We start from the raw sequence: 17261 nt of genomic DNA, 5'->3' as shown, positions 1-17261 counted from the left end.
CTTTGATTTTTTTTCCCCCTTAATAATACTACATATTTATAGAGTTATGTCTGACTGATTGGCTATAATAGGCATGTATAATATATATTTCAAAACTTGAACAGCTTGAAAAATAATGAATGGGTTTTTTTTGGTATAGGTTCATGGCAAAATTGTATTATAGTTGAATTTACAGACAGTCTACTGACATTTTGGGGCTGGGGACATAAAAGAAGCCAAAAGAAAAGAAAAAAAAAATACAGAATAGTGAAAATATTTTTTAAAAAAATGGAAAAAAACACACAATCTAATAAAAACATATGACGAGCAGCACGGGCGGGTCCATCTAGTATTATATAAGATAATATTTTGAAAACATTAGTATTATGTACAGCGTGCAGGCATTGTTTAACAACAAACAAGACCGCCTCGACGGCTGCACATGCGAAGAAATATCTTTTTTTCTGCTAGTTAAAAAAAATTGTTGTCAGATCAGAAGAAGAGGATCGATCAACGAAGTATTTGTTCCACAATTGTGAAAAGAATAAGTGTTCTTGTTGCGATCTGCACCGGACGAGACAATTTTTCCATATTTAAAAAAAATTCTGTTGGACCAGTGTTTGGCCTCCAACCTCATGGGAACTCAACCCCATGGACTTGTTTGTGTGGGACACAGTTGAGCGACACCCCAACAGATCATCTTGCAACACAAGAGCCATGCTAATGTCCAGGAGGACTTCTGAAATCTGACCTGTTTATTGACGCCAAAGGCGATTATAAATAATCAATTTAATATTATTAACTTAAAATTTGATATTTATTGTCTTAAATGTATATATAAAGTTGGCACAATAAAACAGGGATTTGTTCTTAAACATTGTAATTGACTGATTTAATATTTCTACGAATTCATAAATAGTTTGAAAATCACCACAATCTTTTAAACAAAATATTATAAATTTGACAAAGAAATTACTCACACTTTTATCAATTATTTTTCCTATTTTGAAAGTTAAAACATAGCAAATAAGTAGTGCGTTAGTTCCTATAGTGATCTCTCTTGGTGCTCAAAAATAACCCTGTACGGACAAAATGACGAATTCACGAAACGTAGAACGTACAAGATGACGAACATACAAAGTGTAGAATATAAATTTTATGAGGATATTCGAAAACAAAAAAATATATATACCAAAGAAAATTGGAAAAGAAAAAAAAAATTCTGTAGGCGGTTGCATTGGCTGCAAAGCCTTTAATTATAATGTAAAAATAAGGCCATTTGACAGAAAAAAGAAATGTCTTTAGTGAAAAAAGTATCAACAAAAAAACCTCACATTTTATTTAAAAAAACATAAAAAAACTCAAAAGTTAAGGATTTTTCAAATGGTATAAGTTAGAGTAAAGTATATTTACTATAGTTTTACAGATATAAATCAGTTTTTATCAAATATTTCAAAGAAAAGTTCACAAAGTAAAAAGTTTTTTTTCTCACAATATTCGGCATCACATCATTAAATTGTTTTGAATAAATTTGATGGCTTTTTTGATAGTTGATAAAAGAGAGCTTGTTGCCCCTACTCTTAGTCTACGTTCTGTCAAAAAAGTACCGAGAATTGTTAAATAAAACATTTCACATTTAATCATTGAAACTTATTTTGTTGCCTTCAATGTAATCTTTATGGGATGCAATACACATATGTCAACGTTTGCTACTTCAGGCAGCAGTTGAAAAAATATCAACTTTTAATTTATTCTTCAGAGATATTGACAGATGTAAGTATATTTGTCTCACCTTTTTACAATATAAATATATAACTATTTGAAGAATCAAGAGTAGAAAGTAGTGTTACTTTGTTTTTTGACAAAGCATGACATATCTGCAAAAATACTTGACTCTATTCCTTTTGAAATTCCTCATTGGGACAATTGCAAAAGAGGGTAAGTAAGAACAATTTTTATAGTAGAATGAAGTTGGATGCTTCAGCATGTACATTTATATCAAATTATGTAGACTGCAAAATTAATTTGGATTCCCGAACTGGAAACCATCAACCCTTCATCCTCAAAGAAAAAACCAATCAAGTTATTTATCCAAAAGAAAGCCGAATTATAACCATAGGTAATCTATACTTGTTACGATAAAAAATAAACATAGCTATCAAATTTTAGGTGATGGGGAAAACATCGTTATTGATTGCCATGGTTCCAAATTGAGTAAGGCAACTCATTACGGAATCCCTTCCGGACTATCAAAAATATCGCTTTCTTGTGATGATGGGGCTTTTAGAAACTCAGCTAAAATAGTGAAAGTTGAGATTTTGTCTTGCACATCTAAGGTTTATCCACAATTAGAAAGGAAATCTGTTAAATGTAGTCCCGTTGGAGCTGATGATCGATTAACGGACTTGGATGATTTGGTTTTGATTAATGTTGGATTCAATTTCTCTTCTAGCTATAGCCCTTTGGTATTCGAGTTGAAAAGTAGTTCGATTATAATATTAATCTAATTCATTTTGCATAGATGAATATTTGTCATGATGAGAAAGTCTACGGAACAATATGGACTCATCACACCATACGTGGAGAATCTATCAACAACCGAGACAGAACAATAGATAGACCAACTTTCAGAACGAATATAGGAAGATCAAAAATATATTATCCCTTTACAACTATGACGCAAATGAATTCGTAAGTGCATATTTTGTTAACTCAATGTCTTATGTAGGATATATAAGCTATTTTTACGTCAACTCAGGCAATATTCAAAGTCCACACAAGTCAAAACAATCAAAAAACTTCTTGGAATATATACAATCATGGTCGATGGAAAAAGAGTTCCAATCATCGATGAAAGCAGATCAGGAACACATTACTTTGCAAAAGGTCATTTGTCACCAGACGCAGCTTTTATTTACTCTGCGGAACAAGATGGAACCTACTTTTACTCAAATGTTGCTCCTCAATTTCAATCCTTTAATAATCGAAACTGGAAGAGTATTGAATCAACTGCACGGAAATGGGCATCCGAGTAATTATATTAAAAACAAGGTCATTAATTGATTTTCATTTCATTTTTTTTATAAATTCATGTTTAGTAATAAACGGAACTTGGAAGTATACACAGGGACTGCATCAATATTGAAATTACCTAACAAACAGAGTCAACCCACTGAAATAAAAATGTTTCCTAGTCTTAAGTATGTTCCTGCTCCGATGTACTATTGGAAAGTTCTGTATGATCCTGAAGCCAATGAAGCAATTGCCTTTATTGGCCTTAATAATCCTTATGAACGAAAAGCACACAATCATATTTGTACTAATATTTGTGCTCAAACAGTTTTTGATGATGTAGACTTTTATAAGTTTGAAGCAGGCTACACAATGTGTTGTGAAGTTTCTCAGTTGAGAATGAGCATTTCTTCCATTCCTGATTTAAGTAAAGAGGGAAAATGGCCAGAATTAATGGGAAAATTGGGACCTACTCCTCCTCCACCTACTAGGAACGGTTGCAAAATTCTTCTGGACAAGCTTCCAGAGAAAAATACACCTTTGATTACATCGAATGGATCGTTTCTCTATCCAACATATATTAAGGATGAGGCCCGAATTACACTAGTTCGTAAGTATCATCGTTTTCTTCATCTTTGATGCAATATAAATACTTTTTTTTCTTAATAGCGCAAGGATCTACAGTCGAACTAAATTGTCATAGATCGAGGGGAAATTTCTTACTATACAAGGAAGAAAGAATATCAAAGATCAAATCAGTTAAGTTGACCTGCACAAATGATAAGCTTTATACTGAAAGAATGGAAGTAAATCCAGCAGATTACAAATGTAGTAGTAAAAATCAACCTTCTCTGATAATTACTCGAAACTCCAAGTGCTCTCCTGAAGGGATTGATAAAAGAAAAACAGATTTAGGGCGAATTACTCACATATCATTGGGATGGAACTTTAGATCTGGATTCATTGAGCAAGTGGAATTATGTATTGACGAACTATTCTATGGCACATTATGGACTAAACATAACGTGGTAGGTAAAAGCATAGAATTTAGTGATAAAGATTCAGATAGGCCTGCATTTATTGTTGATGAAACGGGCCAAAAAAGATTGTTTGGAAAACGATCAACTAACAAGATAACACAGTAAGATAGATAATGCCTTAGATTGAAGGTACATATATATACTCAGTTTTTTTTTTAATTATCAAATATGCAAATGTAATAGAGCATATGCGAAAAAATCCCAGAAAAAGACAATCAAAGAAATCACAGGACATACAACAATTTATGGTCTACCCATGATTGAAACAAATAGAAAGGGCACGCTTTTTATGGCGAAAGGACATTTATCTCCCGATGCTGCTTTCGTATATGATGGGGAGCAGGAGGGAACCTATTTCTTCGTCAATGCGGCTCCTCAATATCAAAGTTTTAATAATGGTAATTGGAGGGCTTTAGAATTGGCAGTTCGTGACTTGGCTGAAAAGTAAGAATGATTTCATACTAGCAATAATATGTATCTTATTAATATCCACTTTTTATTCCCAAGACTTCACTCCACTTTAACTGTTTATACAGGAACATACGAAATCTTAGAATTTTATGAAAAACAGATATTTCTTTTAGAAAAAAAGTTGATACCCGCTCCTCGTTACTTTTGGAAGGTTGTTCATGACCCTTCTACGAAAAAAGCAGTAGCCTTTGTTGGTTACAATAATGTATTTAGTAAAACAAGTCCTAAGCCAATTTGTAAAGATGTTTGTGATCAAATACCATGGGTGGATTGGGAGAGAGACTCTTTATACAAGGGATTCATGTATTGCTGTGAGGTTGATGATCTGAATAAAGCCATATCTTACTCACCAGTATTGGATGCTTCATTATTAACAGATATGGAGTACAGTAAAATTTAATAAATTTTTATACATATAAAATTTAACGTCAATTCGTGATTATAATTACCTATGTTGAACTCATCTTTGGAAGTATCTAATTAGAAAATGGAATATATTGATATAACCTTTTATAACGTCTCAATTATTTTTAATTATACAACTTATGCCTTTTTTAATAAATCATATCTAAATAATTATCAACCTGTAATCAACAGCCTACTCAATTCTGTTTTCAGGCCTTCTCTATAGTAGTAGTTCCTCACGGGTTCCGAACAACCTCTCACTCTAACTACACTTAACACTGATGACAAAGACTATTCACATGACTAAGTAATTAATTATCAAAGCTAGTATCTATACTCTACACAACATAAAAATTTAGATCTAAGAGGTGTTAAAGAATTGTGAATATATAGAGTATAGAGTGTGTTTGAAATTTAGAAAAAAAACAACTTTACGTGCACTCACGAAGATATAAATAAGTTATAATATTTTCTGTAGATGGAATTGGTTATAAATTTTCCAACTCCTGACTCCAACTTTAACTCCCCCCAAAAAAGCTCTAACTTCGAGTCCACGACTCTGTACCCCTGATCTCCAAAATGAATGCCCATGGGGATTAGAGCTAAGGAATGAGGTGAAGATCTTCTTCCGAAGGAAATAGATCCCTGAAAATCAATTTAAAATTCAGAGGCGTGATTCTAGTATGTTCCAATGAAAAGATTCATTGGAACAATGGGAGGAGGTATTCGAATGTTTGGTAGAAAAGATCCATGCGTATAAAATAAACAAATAAAATAGAGCTATCGAGTAACATAATTACAGCACTAAAATTTTTGATACAGCAACACCTATGTCCTGTTTATGTAAATTCCAACTGATAATTGCTCCCAGTACCAGATGGGGGATAAATGCATGTAGGTGTTGAGAACACTCACATTACATTATATGTACACAAAAAAGGATTGCACCGGAAAATACAGAAATGAAGAAAAAGTGGGAAATCACCTACATACATGACGTAGTCAACAAGAATTTTTGTATCAGTGGCATCTGCAAGGGTTGGGCTGGAGGGGCTGGAGCCCAAAAAAAAAAAACGAATTTCTTTATTCAGTAAATTATGCAACAATGCAAAAAAAATGCTAATGAAAAAACAACCTTTAAAAATGAGACAAGGAAAAACAGTTGATACGTTTGATCTTTTTTTTTTTTTGTTCATTATTCAATAGGTCGTGGCTGTGTCAACTGCTCCCTCTGAAGGTTCTCCTCTCTATAGCACTAATTCATTTTCTCCCCAAAAATCATATAACAGGCTCCTGTAGTACCATATGCCTTGCTCCCGCCTTGACCTGGTGCTCATTTTTTTTTTTTTTTTTTACGAAGATATTAACTCTTGTAATAACTAGTGCATCTGCTCATAAGGAGATAGAGGAGTAACAATGAGGACTCGGAGTGGAATTAAGGATCGATATCGGAGTAATTTTAGCCTATAAGTCTTTGCTATATGCGGAGTGGGATTTTTGTTTATATCCTTCCTCTCACGATCTCCTCTCAGAATCTAATAAAACGTCATAAACTCCTCTCCTCCAAACATTCTTCAAATTGTCATGGTGACCAAGTTTATTTTTTAATTGATTTTATTTTTACTTACTGACGGTACATATGTTATATATATCACTCGCCTTTATTGTTAAGGCTTTTCTTGAGTTAAATATTGCTTTCAGTCCAAGTCAAGTCGCAAATATTATGTGCAAGTCGTGATTTCTATAGATAAGTGAATGGAATATTTGGTTTGTAATTCCCTTGGATACATACAGTCTCGATTACATTAGTCGGGACTATTTTAAACATGCATTTAAAACAACGAATAGAGTAAATAATGCAATTAATTATACATTTATTCAATTTGATCATCTTTACCAGCAATCATTCCCTTAAAACTAAGTCTAAATGACTTACAAATATTTACACCTCCATGAGAAAGATGGGGGTCATGTGACACCTAGCGTAATGATGAAAACTAAACTGTTGCTTTCAACATGTCAAAGTCCTTACTTCCAACTTAGACCTTGAATTTGAGTGCGTTGATCAAACTTTATCTTGGTTAATTGGATTCTCTTTTTTGTGTTCTAAATGTAAAAAACAATATACGTAAATATCTAGAGAAAAAATGTTATTATGTTGGAAAGTATGAAATAATATGACTTGTTGTTGGATCGGTCTCATGACTAATTTTATCTAAATATATGAGACTACACAGAAATAACTACTTTTTCATAACAACAATCCCCCAATACGGAATGACCTTTGGAAATAAAAATTATCCATCCCGTAAAAATAAGAAAAATAGTGAGGCCTATACAACATTTTATTATTACTCATTCTTCCTTCGAATCCTAACACCAGACCTTTCTTTGAACTTTTAGGCAGGGAACAACAAAATAAACATGGAACAACATTTAAATTTGGTGTGGGCATATTATGACTGAAGTGCAAATTATTTATAATATTTATAAGTAAATTATTTCAATTGAAACTTTAATACCTCTTATCTTACCCATTTTTAATAATAATTTAATGTTTTAAATAGAATACATATTTAGCCATTAATCAATAATCATTCCAATGCCATGATAAATTTGTGTTAAATGAAAAATGTATTTTTCAGATTATATATTGTCTTGTTCCCTTGAAAAACAGAATTTTTAGTGGACAGATTGAAGAGTTTTGATATAATTGGATTGGAAAAAGTTGAATTGGTGGATATTGATGATTGACACTTTTTGAAACATGTTAATTAGATAGAAAATAGATTTTCTACTTCTCATTTGCAAAAGTTGGTTAAGATATATATATTTTGTAAACGAGTGATTCGGGTGTAGGTGTACAAGCTATATGCCCCGAGAAAATCCTTTTTTTTGCAAACACAATTTTCCCTCCAACCATTTATTGAATTAAAAAAATATATAACAAGATTCTTAAAGGTTGATGGACTCTGATTTATTTTTTTCAATAAAATCACCTCCAACCCAAATGGCAGTCTCTATACCAGGCCAAAAGCGTGAACAGGCCTTTGTCACTTGTTCCCTAGGTAAATCCTAGAATTCTTTTGGAAACTTGAAGTCCGATTGTCCTGATAAATAATTATCAACATATTGTTTTAATTTAGGGGGGGGAGTACTTGGTTGTCAGTCTTTATTTTTTATAATGCCCTGAGTATACCTTGATGCAAGTTTTGTCCATGTACTTTATAGTATGGTATAAACTGTAAATTCTACGTTTTTTCGAGCGACTTAGGGGGTCGGGGGAGATCTGACCTCACTTTCCGATGGAACTTTTTGTCAGTCTTGCACTTTTATGATCTCCTGACATAGAACCATACACTGATGCAAAGTTTTGTCCATGGACCTAATGGGGTAAAAGAATGTACAAAACTTTGCTAAAACATGATAAAAACCAAGACCTCAGATATTACTATATAGTGTTGCAAGTTTGTCCGCAAACTTTCAGTTGCAAATAAGAGTTCAAAAGAGCTCAAATGACTCATTCAAAAGGCTATTGCAACAAAAGAGATGGATTTCTTTCATTGATAGTTCCAAAAGTGGTCTCTTCACACTCAAAAGACTTTTTTCCTCCACTTTTTTTATAGTTCTCTGGACATTCTGGTATGAAAGGCCGAGATATATTGCATGCGCCCTCATGGACTTGGGGAATGTGCCGTGTTATTCTCTTCAACTCCTCCGGATCAAGGTTGTCCTTTTTGAAGGAGTCCTTTTTCTTCTCCAACGTTTCGGACTTTTAAAAATAAGAGCGACTTTCGGAGTTTGTCCGAAAAAATTTCAAATATACATTTTTTTCGAAAAAAATTAATTTTTCAAATGTTTTTTGTTTTCAACAAAATCTAACTTTGAGATTTTTAGAGGGAATTGAAGAGAAAAGGGCTTTAATAGGAGTGTTGGGTAATTTTTTGACAATTATTCCTAGGAAAAGGCACAGATGAACTTTTTTAAAGGCAATGAAAAAAAGTTTATTTGGGTGGGATTTTTTTTACATTTTCGATTTTTTTTAAAATGCTGTTTTTCTCTATATTTTCCTTATCTCAATATTAGAATACTGCTTGACTAGACATACAAACTATCTAACAATGTTTTCTTTACTGCAAAAACAAATGATTGCATATAAAGTGAATCACCTCATATTTTTATGATCTATAGAACAAATGCATAAATTTTTAATACGGTAATCCATACAATACTGTTTAAATGCAAATTCAAATATTGACAGTAGTTTAGAGAAGTAAATACACTAAATGAAATTATACATAACACATGTACAGTAAAACTTGGTCTAAGGCCAGTTGTTTAATACGTGTCACTCTACCAAGCGGTCATATCCAGTAATCAAATTAAAAATTTAAAAAAAAAAATGTTTTAAGGTGGCAGTATAAGGCTTGGTGTTTAGATTAAGGACCCTGCAGGTCTTCCTCTCAAAATGTACCCAAAAGGTGTAGTCCAGAGAGTAAGCAATAGCATCAGGGCTCTAAGGGGCCAAAAGTTGCAAATAAGAGTTCAAAAGAGCTGAAAAGACTCATTCAAAAGGGTATTGCAACAAAAGAGATGGATTTCTTTGATTGATAGTTTCAAAAGGGGTCTCTTCACACTCAAAAGACTTTTTTCCTCCCCTTTTTTTATAGCTCTCTGGACATTCTGGTATGAAAGCTCGAGATATATTGCATGCACCCTCATGGACTTGGGAATGGGCCGTGTTATTTTCTTCAACTCCTCCGGATCAAGGTTGTCCTTTTTGAAGGAGCCCTTTTTCCTCTCCAACATTTCGGATTTGCTGACTTGCAAATGCTTGGATTGCAAAAAGAGAAACTCATTGGTCATGTTCAAGTGTCATTTTGTCGGCTTGTACGTGAGCTAGAGATCTCAAATTTGTTTTGTTTTGTAATAAATTGTTTATACTTTAATATATCGAAATATGAATTGATTTCAATGGCTGAACCTTTAATAGTGGTTGAATTAGTTGGTGGTCAGATCTCAATGGACCACCAGGTATAATTACGACGTAACATAAAATTTAATTTGTTGTAAATAAACTTATGAAGTATTCTCTTACATCATTATTAATTAAAGATTAAAAATATATGATAAAAATACGTTTTTATCTATTAATTGTATAATAGTCATATTCTTATATTTAGTTTATGTATTATTAAATACTTATGGCAAATTTTTCTTAACCAATGAAGTAGCAAATATAATATTATAAATTAGATATTTATTTATAAAAAAATATTAATATAATAAATCTTAATTATGAAAAATATATATTTGTTTTGTAGTTTAGACTTAAACATAAATAAATAGGTATTAAACCAATTAAATTAAAAATAATAATCAATTTTCTAACTTAATAGCGAATACAGTAATTTACAATGACCTATTTAACATAATAAAAAATTATGTTATAAATTTATCTAGTAATTAATTATTTTATCTTGGTTAAACCTTGATTAAATTTCAACATTTACTAAAAACTACATGAATTATGTAAGTTATAAGCGGTTCTATTGTTAATCTCGAGCATTTGAAACTTATTCAGATGGTAGTTGAAACACATTTATTAATTGGTAGTTTAAAAAAATTAAATATCTTAAAAAATGACAAAAATATTTACGAAACAATAGAAAAACGTGACAATTCTTATCTTCCTTTCCGGAAAAAAGCAGGTGTATGATAATATTAATAATAAGTTTTTTAAGAACAAATTTAAAAGTTTTTAACTATCACAATTTTCACATAAAATAAATTATATGATGATAACATGTTTTCTTAAAAATTAATTAAAGAAGTATTTTTTTATTCTTTCAGACAAAAAATTATCTAATTAGAAGGTTATTCAATGGAATTTTGTATAAAGCATGGTATTTTTATAACAAAAAGATATACTTTGTATTGTATTTTTTTCAATAATCTTATCATTATGCTAATATTAGGAAGATATTTTTTAATCTGAAATCGGCTGTGTAATACTCGAATCAGGACTTAAGTCATTTTTCAATTGACTTCAACTTGGTACCATATGCAAGGACATACCTAAGAGGGGCCGTGGCGCGTATGGGTGGGCTTTATTCGGCCCAATTTGTATCATCTATTACATCTAAAAAAATTTCAAAGAATTTTTTGTTTTTTCTTTTGAAAAAATTAGCCGAGTGTTACATAATCTTGTTGCTGCCAAAGATAATGGAAATACAATGTTAGACCAACCATCATGTATTCGGGCTTACTAGAATTTTAATTTGATGTACCGTACCGACTGCTGGGAAAGGCAGACATATGTTGACGTTATAGAGTCTAACAATGACCTATTAACAGGATGTAATACTAAAAATTGTGTATATTATAATCTTTGACATCACTATTAAAAAGCGTGGTAGAATCAAACATCAGTCAAAAAAGCATATGGTATAACTTTGTATTTTTATTAATCTTGCTTGCTATATTGTTATTTTTTAGATCAAGTAACCGTGCAATTTCAAGATATTAAGCGCACACTCAAAGATGAGACGTTGAAAAACAGAAAAACTTTACTTCATTAATATAGATTCACATATTAGTATTTTCGATTGGAGAAATTAACTTACACAATTTTTTTTCAAAAGCCTGCCCTGGAATTCAAATATGAATGATGTGAAGCGTTAATCAATGAAATTATAAGGTAGAATACACATTATCTATGTAAAAAGCGTTACAATGTCTAAAATTTATCTTCAATGGTCGAGCTCTGCACTTTGATAAAATTATATTTGATAGCAAAAGAATCAATCATTCAAATTACAGTAGAAATCATGAAAAACTGACTGAATTGTTACAAAGTATTAGTCCTCCAACAATTTAAATATTTAGAAAAAGGGGACCAATATTTTTCTGAAATTTAAGTATTAGCTGAATTATTATGTCCTTTAATGAAAACAATTTGTGGATAATTTATGATTTGAACGTTCTTAATCTGTTATCATTTTTACAAAAATGTTTCTTTAATTGGTTATATGGAGTTACACTGTATTGAAATACTCTAACTAATCTAGGAATCTTGTGGAAGTCCATATGCATTAAGTATATTTCTTTCTTAAGGAATCGCCTGGGCGCGAACCTACACACTTTGAGTTCAAGAAAATAATTTTTTCATTTTTTGTTTCTCTTTAAATAATTTTCCATTGAGAGGTTTTACAGTATTAGTTCTTTGATACAAAAAGATTCACAATTTAATTTGCGGCATATACTATTTTGTTTAAAGTGAATGATTTGTTGATAATGAAATGTAGCTCTCAAGTATACTTATACTCGGATTTATTTACGTTCTAATAATATGGCTAATTTTTAAATATAAAAAAAAATTGAATTTTTTATTTTATTTATTAGAAATTTAAGGAATATACCTATTTTGAAACATCGCACTAATAAAAATCAGGAGCTAAATTAATTTTAGTTTAACAGCGCGCTCGGAAGAAGTTATTCTCTTTAACTTAATGTGTGTAAGTTCGTGCACAGGTGATTTCTAGAGAAAGAAAAAAACCAGGACCGATTGTACTCTGTGTAGCTGCTTGATGGGCTAAAAATATGTAAGTCTATTTTTTATTTTAAGAAATACTTAAATTGAATGTTCACAACCCAATTTACTACTATTTATGTGATGATTTAATCTCTGTCCACATATGTGAATTATGCAAGAATTCTCTATCTCTTAATTATTTCAGGCATAAAAGAAGATAAAACCTTTATTTATTCTTCAGACGTATTGACATACATATATTTAATTCAAATTTTTCCTGTATCAAATTTTCATAATTATAAATAATAAAGGGACTCAATCAGTGTTACTAGTTTTCATGACAAAGCATGACATATCTGCAAAAATACTTGACTCTATTCCTTTTGAAATTCCTCATTGGGACAATTGCAAACAAGGGTAAGGAAGATTTTAATAGAATGAAATTCAATGCTTAAGCCCTTGTGTTTATTTTTATTTAAATTAAATCAAATTAGACTGCAAAATCAATTTGGATTTCCGAACTGCAAAATATCAACCCTTCATCCTGGATGAAACAACCCACCAAATTATTTATCCAAAAGAAAGTCGGATTCTCACCATGGGTAATCCATAGTTATTACGATAAACAGTAAAGATAGGGAAATATCAATTTGTAGGTCATGGGGAAAGTATAATTTTAGATTGTCATGGTTCCAAATTGAAAACGACAAAAAGATATGGAATCCCTTCTGGACTAACAAAAATATCCTTTTTTTGTAATGACGGACATTTTAAAAACTCAGATAAAATTGTAAAAGTTGAAGACGTTTCTTGTACATCCAGGATTTATCCCACATTAGAAAGGAAATCTGTTAAATGTAGTACCGTTGGAGCTGATGGGCGATTAACGAACTTGGATGATTTGGTTTTGATCAATGTAGGATTCAATTTCTCATCTAGCTACAGTCCTTTGGTAATTTTAGAGTTGAAAGTAGTTTGATTGGAATTCTGGGCCTCCGCAGGGTTTTATTTTGGGGAGGAGTGGGTTTTGCAATGTTTTGGAAAAAAATTCAAATATTTAATTTTTTGTAAGAAAATTGAAAAAGTTATTCACAAAAAAAAAATCAAATATTAAATTTTTTGCTTTGCTGCATAATTTTCTTGAATGACAAAAACATTTTCTATTAAATGCAATGCAATTTTTTTTTGGGGGAGGGGAGAGGGGGTATAGTCCCTACACCCACCCTCTTTAGACGCCCCTGGAATTTAATGTCTAATTTCTATAGATGAATATTTGTCATGATGAGAAAGTCTACGGAACAATATGGACTCATCACACCATACGTGGAGAATCTATCAACAACCGAGACAGAACAATAGATAGACCAACTTTCAGAACGAATATAGGAAGATCAAAAATATATTATCCCTTTACAACTATGACGCAAATGAATTCGTAAGTGTTTATTTTGTTAAATCAATATCTTATGTAGAATAAATAAGTTTTTTTTATGTCAAATCAGGCAATATTCAAAGTCTACCCAAGTCAAAACAATAGAAACACTTTTTGGAAATAATTCAATCATAGTCGATGGAAAAGAAATTCCAATCATCGATGAAAGCAGATCAGGAACAAATTACTTTGCAAAGGGTCATTTGTCACCAGATGCAGCTTTTATTTACTCCGTGGAACAAGATGGAACCTACTTTTACTTTAATACTGCTCCTCAGTTCCATTCCTTTAATAATCGGAACTGGAAGAGTATTGAATCAACTGCACGGAAATGGACATCAGAGTAATTATATTAAAAACAAGGTCATTAATTGATTTTCATCTTATTTTTTAAAATATATTCATGTTTAGCAATAAACGAAACTTGGAAGTATACACAGGGACTGCATCAATATTAAATCTCCTTAATGAACAGTGTAAACCCATTAACATAGAACTGTTTTCTGATCGTCAATATGTTCCTGCTCCGATGTACTATTGGAAAGTTCTGTATGATCCTGAAGCCAATGAAGCAATTGCCTTTATTGGCCTTAATAATCCTTATGAACGAAAAGCACACAATCATATTTGTACTAATATTTGTGCTCAAACAGTTTTTGATGATGTAGACTTTTATAAGTTTGAAGCAGGCTACACAATGTGTTGTGAAGTTTCTCAGTTGAGAATGAGCATTTCTTCCATTCCTGATTTAAGTAAAGAGGGAAAATGGCCAGAATTAATGGGAAAATTGGGACCTACTCCTCCTCCACCTACTAGGAACGGTTGCAAAATTCTTCTGGACAAGCTTCCAGAGAAAAATACACCTTTGATTACATCGAATGGATCGTTTCTCTATCCAACATATATTAAGGATGATGCGCGAATTACACTAGTTCGTAAGTATCATCGTTTTCTTCATCTTTGATTCAATATAAATACTTTTTTTTCTTAATAGCGCAAGGATCTACAGTCGAACTAAATTGTCATAGATCGAGGGGAAATTTCTTACTATACAAGGAAGAAAGAGTATCAAAGATCAAATCAGTTAAGTTGACCTGCACAAATGATAAGCTTTATACTGAAGGAATGGAAGTAAATCCAGCAGATTACAAATGTAGTAGTAAAAATCAACCTTCTCTGATAATAACTCGAAACTCCAAGTGCTCTCCTGAAGGGATTGATAAAAGAAAAACAGATTTAGAGCGAATTACTCACATATCATTGGGATGGAACTTTAGATCTGGATTCATTGAGCAAGTTGAAATATGTATTGACGAACTGTTCTATGGCACATTATGGACTAAACATTACGTGGAAGGCCAAAATATCGAGATGAGGGATAAATATTCAGGTAGGCCGGCATTTATTGTTGATGAAACTGGCAAAAAAAAGATTGTTTGGAAAACGATCAACGAACCAAATAACAAAGTAAGGTGAATAGTTATTTTAATTGGATTTAAATTCATTATTTTTCTTTACAACTAAAAATGAAATAGAGCATATGCCAAAAACTCACAGAATACGTCAATTTATGATCAATCTATTATGAACCCAAGTAAAAGTAGCAAATTTTACTTGGCAAAAGGTCATTTATCTCCCGATTCTGCTTTCGTGTATGATGGAGAGCAGGAGGGAACTTATTTCTTTGTCAATGTTGCTCCTCAATATCAAAGTTTTAACAAAGGGAATTGGAAGGCTTTGGAATATGCAGTTCGTGATTTGGCCAAAAAGTAAGAATGATTTCATACTAGTAATAATACGATTTTTTCAATATGAATTTTTAACAACCTAGTCAATACTCCAAATTGACCGTTTATACAGGAACATACGAAATCCTAGAACTTCATCAAAAGCAGATATTCCTTTTAGAAAAAAAATTTATACCCGTCCCTCGTTACTTTTGGAAGGTTCTGCATGACCCTGCTAGGAAAAAAGCTGTAGCCTTTGTTGGTTATAATAATGTACTTAGAAAAACAAGTCCTAAGCCAATTTGTACGGATGTTTGTGATCAAATACCATGGGTGGATTGGGAGAGAGAGTCCTTATTTAAGGGATATATGTATTGCTGCAAAGTTGAAGATCTGAATAAAGCCATATCTTACTCACCAGATTTGGATGCATCCTTATTAATAGATATGGAGTACAGTCATAATACTAAATAAATAAATATTATTAAATATAATAATGTTCATCTGTTGTTTTTTCCTTGGCTAAACCTGTCTAATCGGTGAAAGAGAGTGTATGTGGATTTTAGCTATATTTTTTAATTAAAGTTCCAAGGGGCCATTCTATTATCATTTTGTTTGGATACGAGCAACAAAGGCTCTTTCAGGAGTATAATAATATATTGAAAAATTAAATTTTTAAATATTAAAATATGTATGAGCAAATAAAACCCATATTGCTCAAACCCAAGTTGTTCTACAATTTGCTTGACCATTTTCCGAATAACTCACTTAAAAGTGGAAAAAAGTCCCTATACTGCAAATCCACTTAGAGGCTCAAGGCTTTCCTCACAAGTCCGAGTCCTTGAATATTTGGATCAAGTTCAGTTCGAGTCCTTGGATATCTTGATTGAGTCCAGTTTGATTCTTCAGATTTTTTAATCTCATTTCAAGTCCATAATTATAATTCAGTGTTCATAGTCTTAAGGGTTTTCTGGAGTTAAGTATCCCCTAGATTTCGAATCCAATTCATATCCCCATATCAAAGTATTCATGAAATATAAAATCCATCAAATATTCATCTTATTTGTATGAAAATCGGAATTTTATTGTTTCTATAATTTTTACAAATTTAAGTAAAATTTAATTTAATATGGCAAATTATGACAAACTGGAAAAACGTATGGACACAGTTCCATGTGTGTGTTATAATTAAAACATAATATAATACAACTCAATTGAAAGTACATTCTGTCAAAAAAAAGTACTGGAATTGTTAAATAAAACACTAATTTCATATTTAATCATTAATATTTATTTTTTCGTCTTTAAAGTAATCTTCATTGGATGCAATACACATATGCCAGGGTGTTGTCCAGTCTTCAAAAGATTTTTTATAGGCACTTTAAGTTTGTTGTTATTCGTTACACCGTCATCAAAGAGTGCAACCCCAGCTGTAACCTCAGTTGAATACCATAAATACCGATTCATCGCCTTTGTACCAACTTCATCCATAATATGATTTGCATGCGATTCAAGTTGTTTGAGTAGTGTAAGGTCCTTAGAGCTGCCACGGAAGCATCTGTAGCTGTAAACCATGAGAGCAAGTAATTTTTAGTGATAAAAACACATAAATCACCAAGTTTGCTCCAGAAATGTCCGTCATATGAAACACAAGATGAAGA

The 17261-nt window shown here is 31.6% G+C and overlaps 1 protein-coding gene across 1 annotated transcript; it reads left to right on the top strand.

Moving 5' to 3' along the window:
• Window positions 1-1645: 1645 nt before the first annotated feature.
• Window positions 1646-16091, top strand: LOC121119415 (uncharacterized). The gene is made up of 15 exons (XM_071889113.1): window positions 1646-1917; window positions 1991-2098; window positions 2149-2444; window positions 2501-2670; window positions 2738-3010; window positions 3078-3601; window positions 3661-4132; window positions 4215-4475; window positions 4539-4899; window positions 13707-13876; window positions 13944-14216; window positions 14285-14808; window positions 14868-15345; window positions 15409-15642; window positions 15705-16091. The coding sequence occupies exons 1-15, from the start codon at window positions 1848-1850 to the stop codon at window positions 16072-16074; spliced, it is 4584 nt and encodes a 1527-aa protein (XP_071745214.1). The 5' UTR covers window positions 1646-1847; the 3' UTR covers window positions 16075-16091.
• The last annotated feature ends 1170 nt before the right edge of the window (window positions 16092-17261 follow it).

This window comes from Lepeophtheirus salmonis, chromosome 6 (assembly GCF_016086655.4).
Source record: "Lepeophtheirus salmonis chromosome 6, UVic_Lsal_1.4, whole genome shotgun sequence".
Classification (NCBI taxonomy): Eukaryota; Metazoa; Arthropoda; class Copepoda; order Siphonostomatoida; family Caligidae; genus Lepeophtheirus; species Lepeophtheirus salmonis.
Note: the sequence above shows the minus strand (reverse complement) of the source record. Positions and strands in the feature narration are given on the sequence as shown.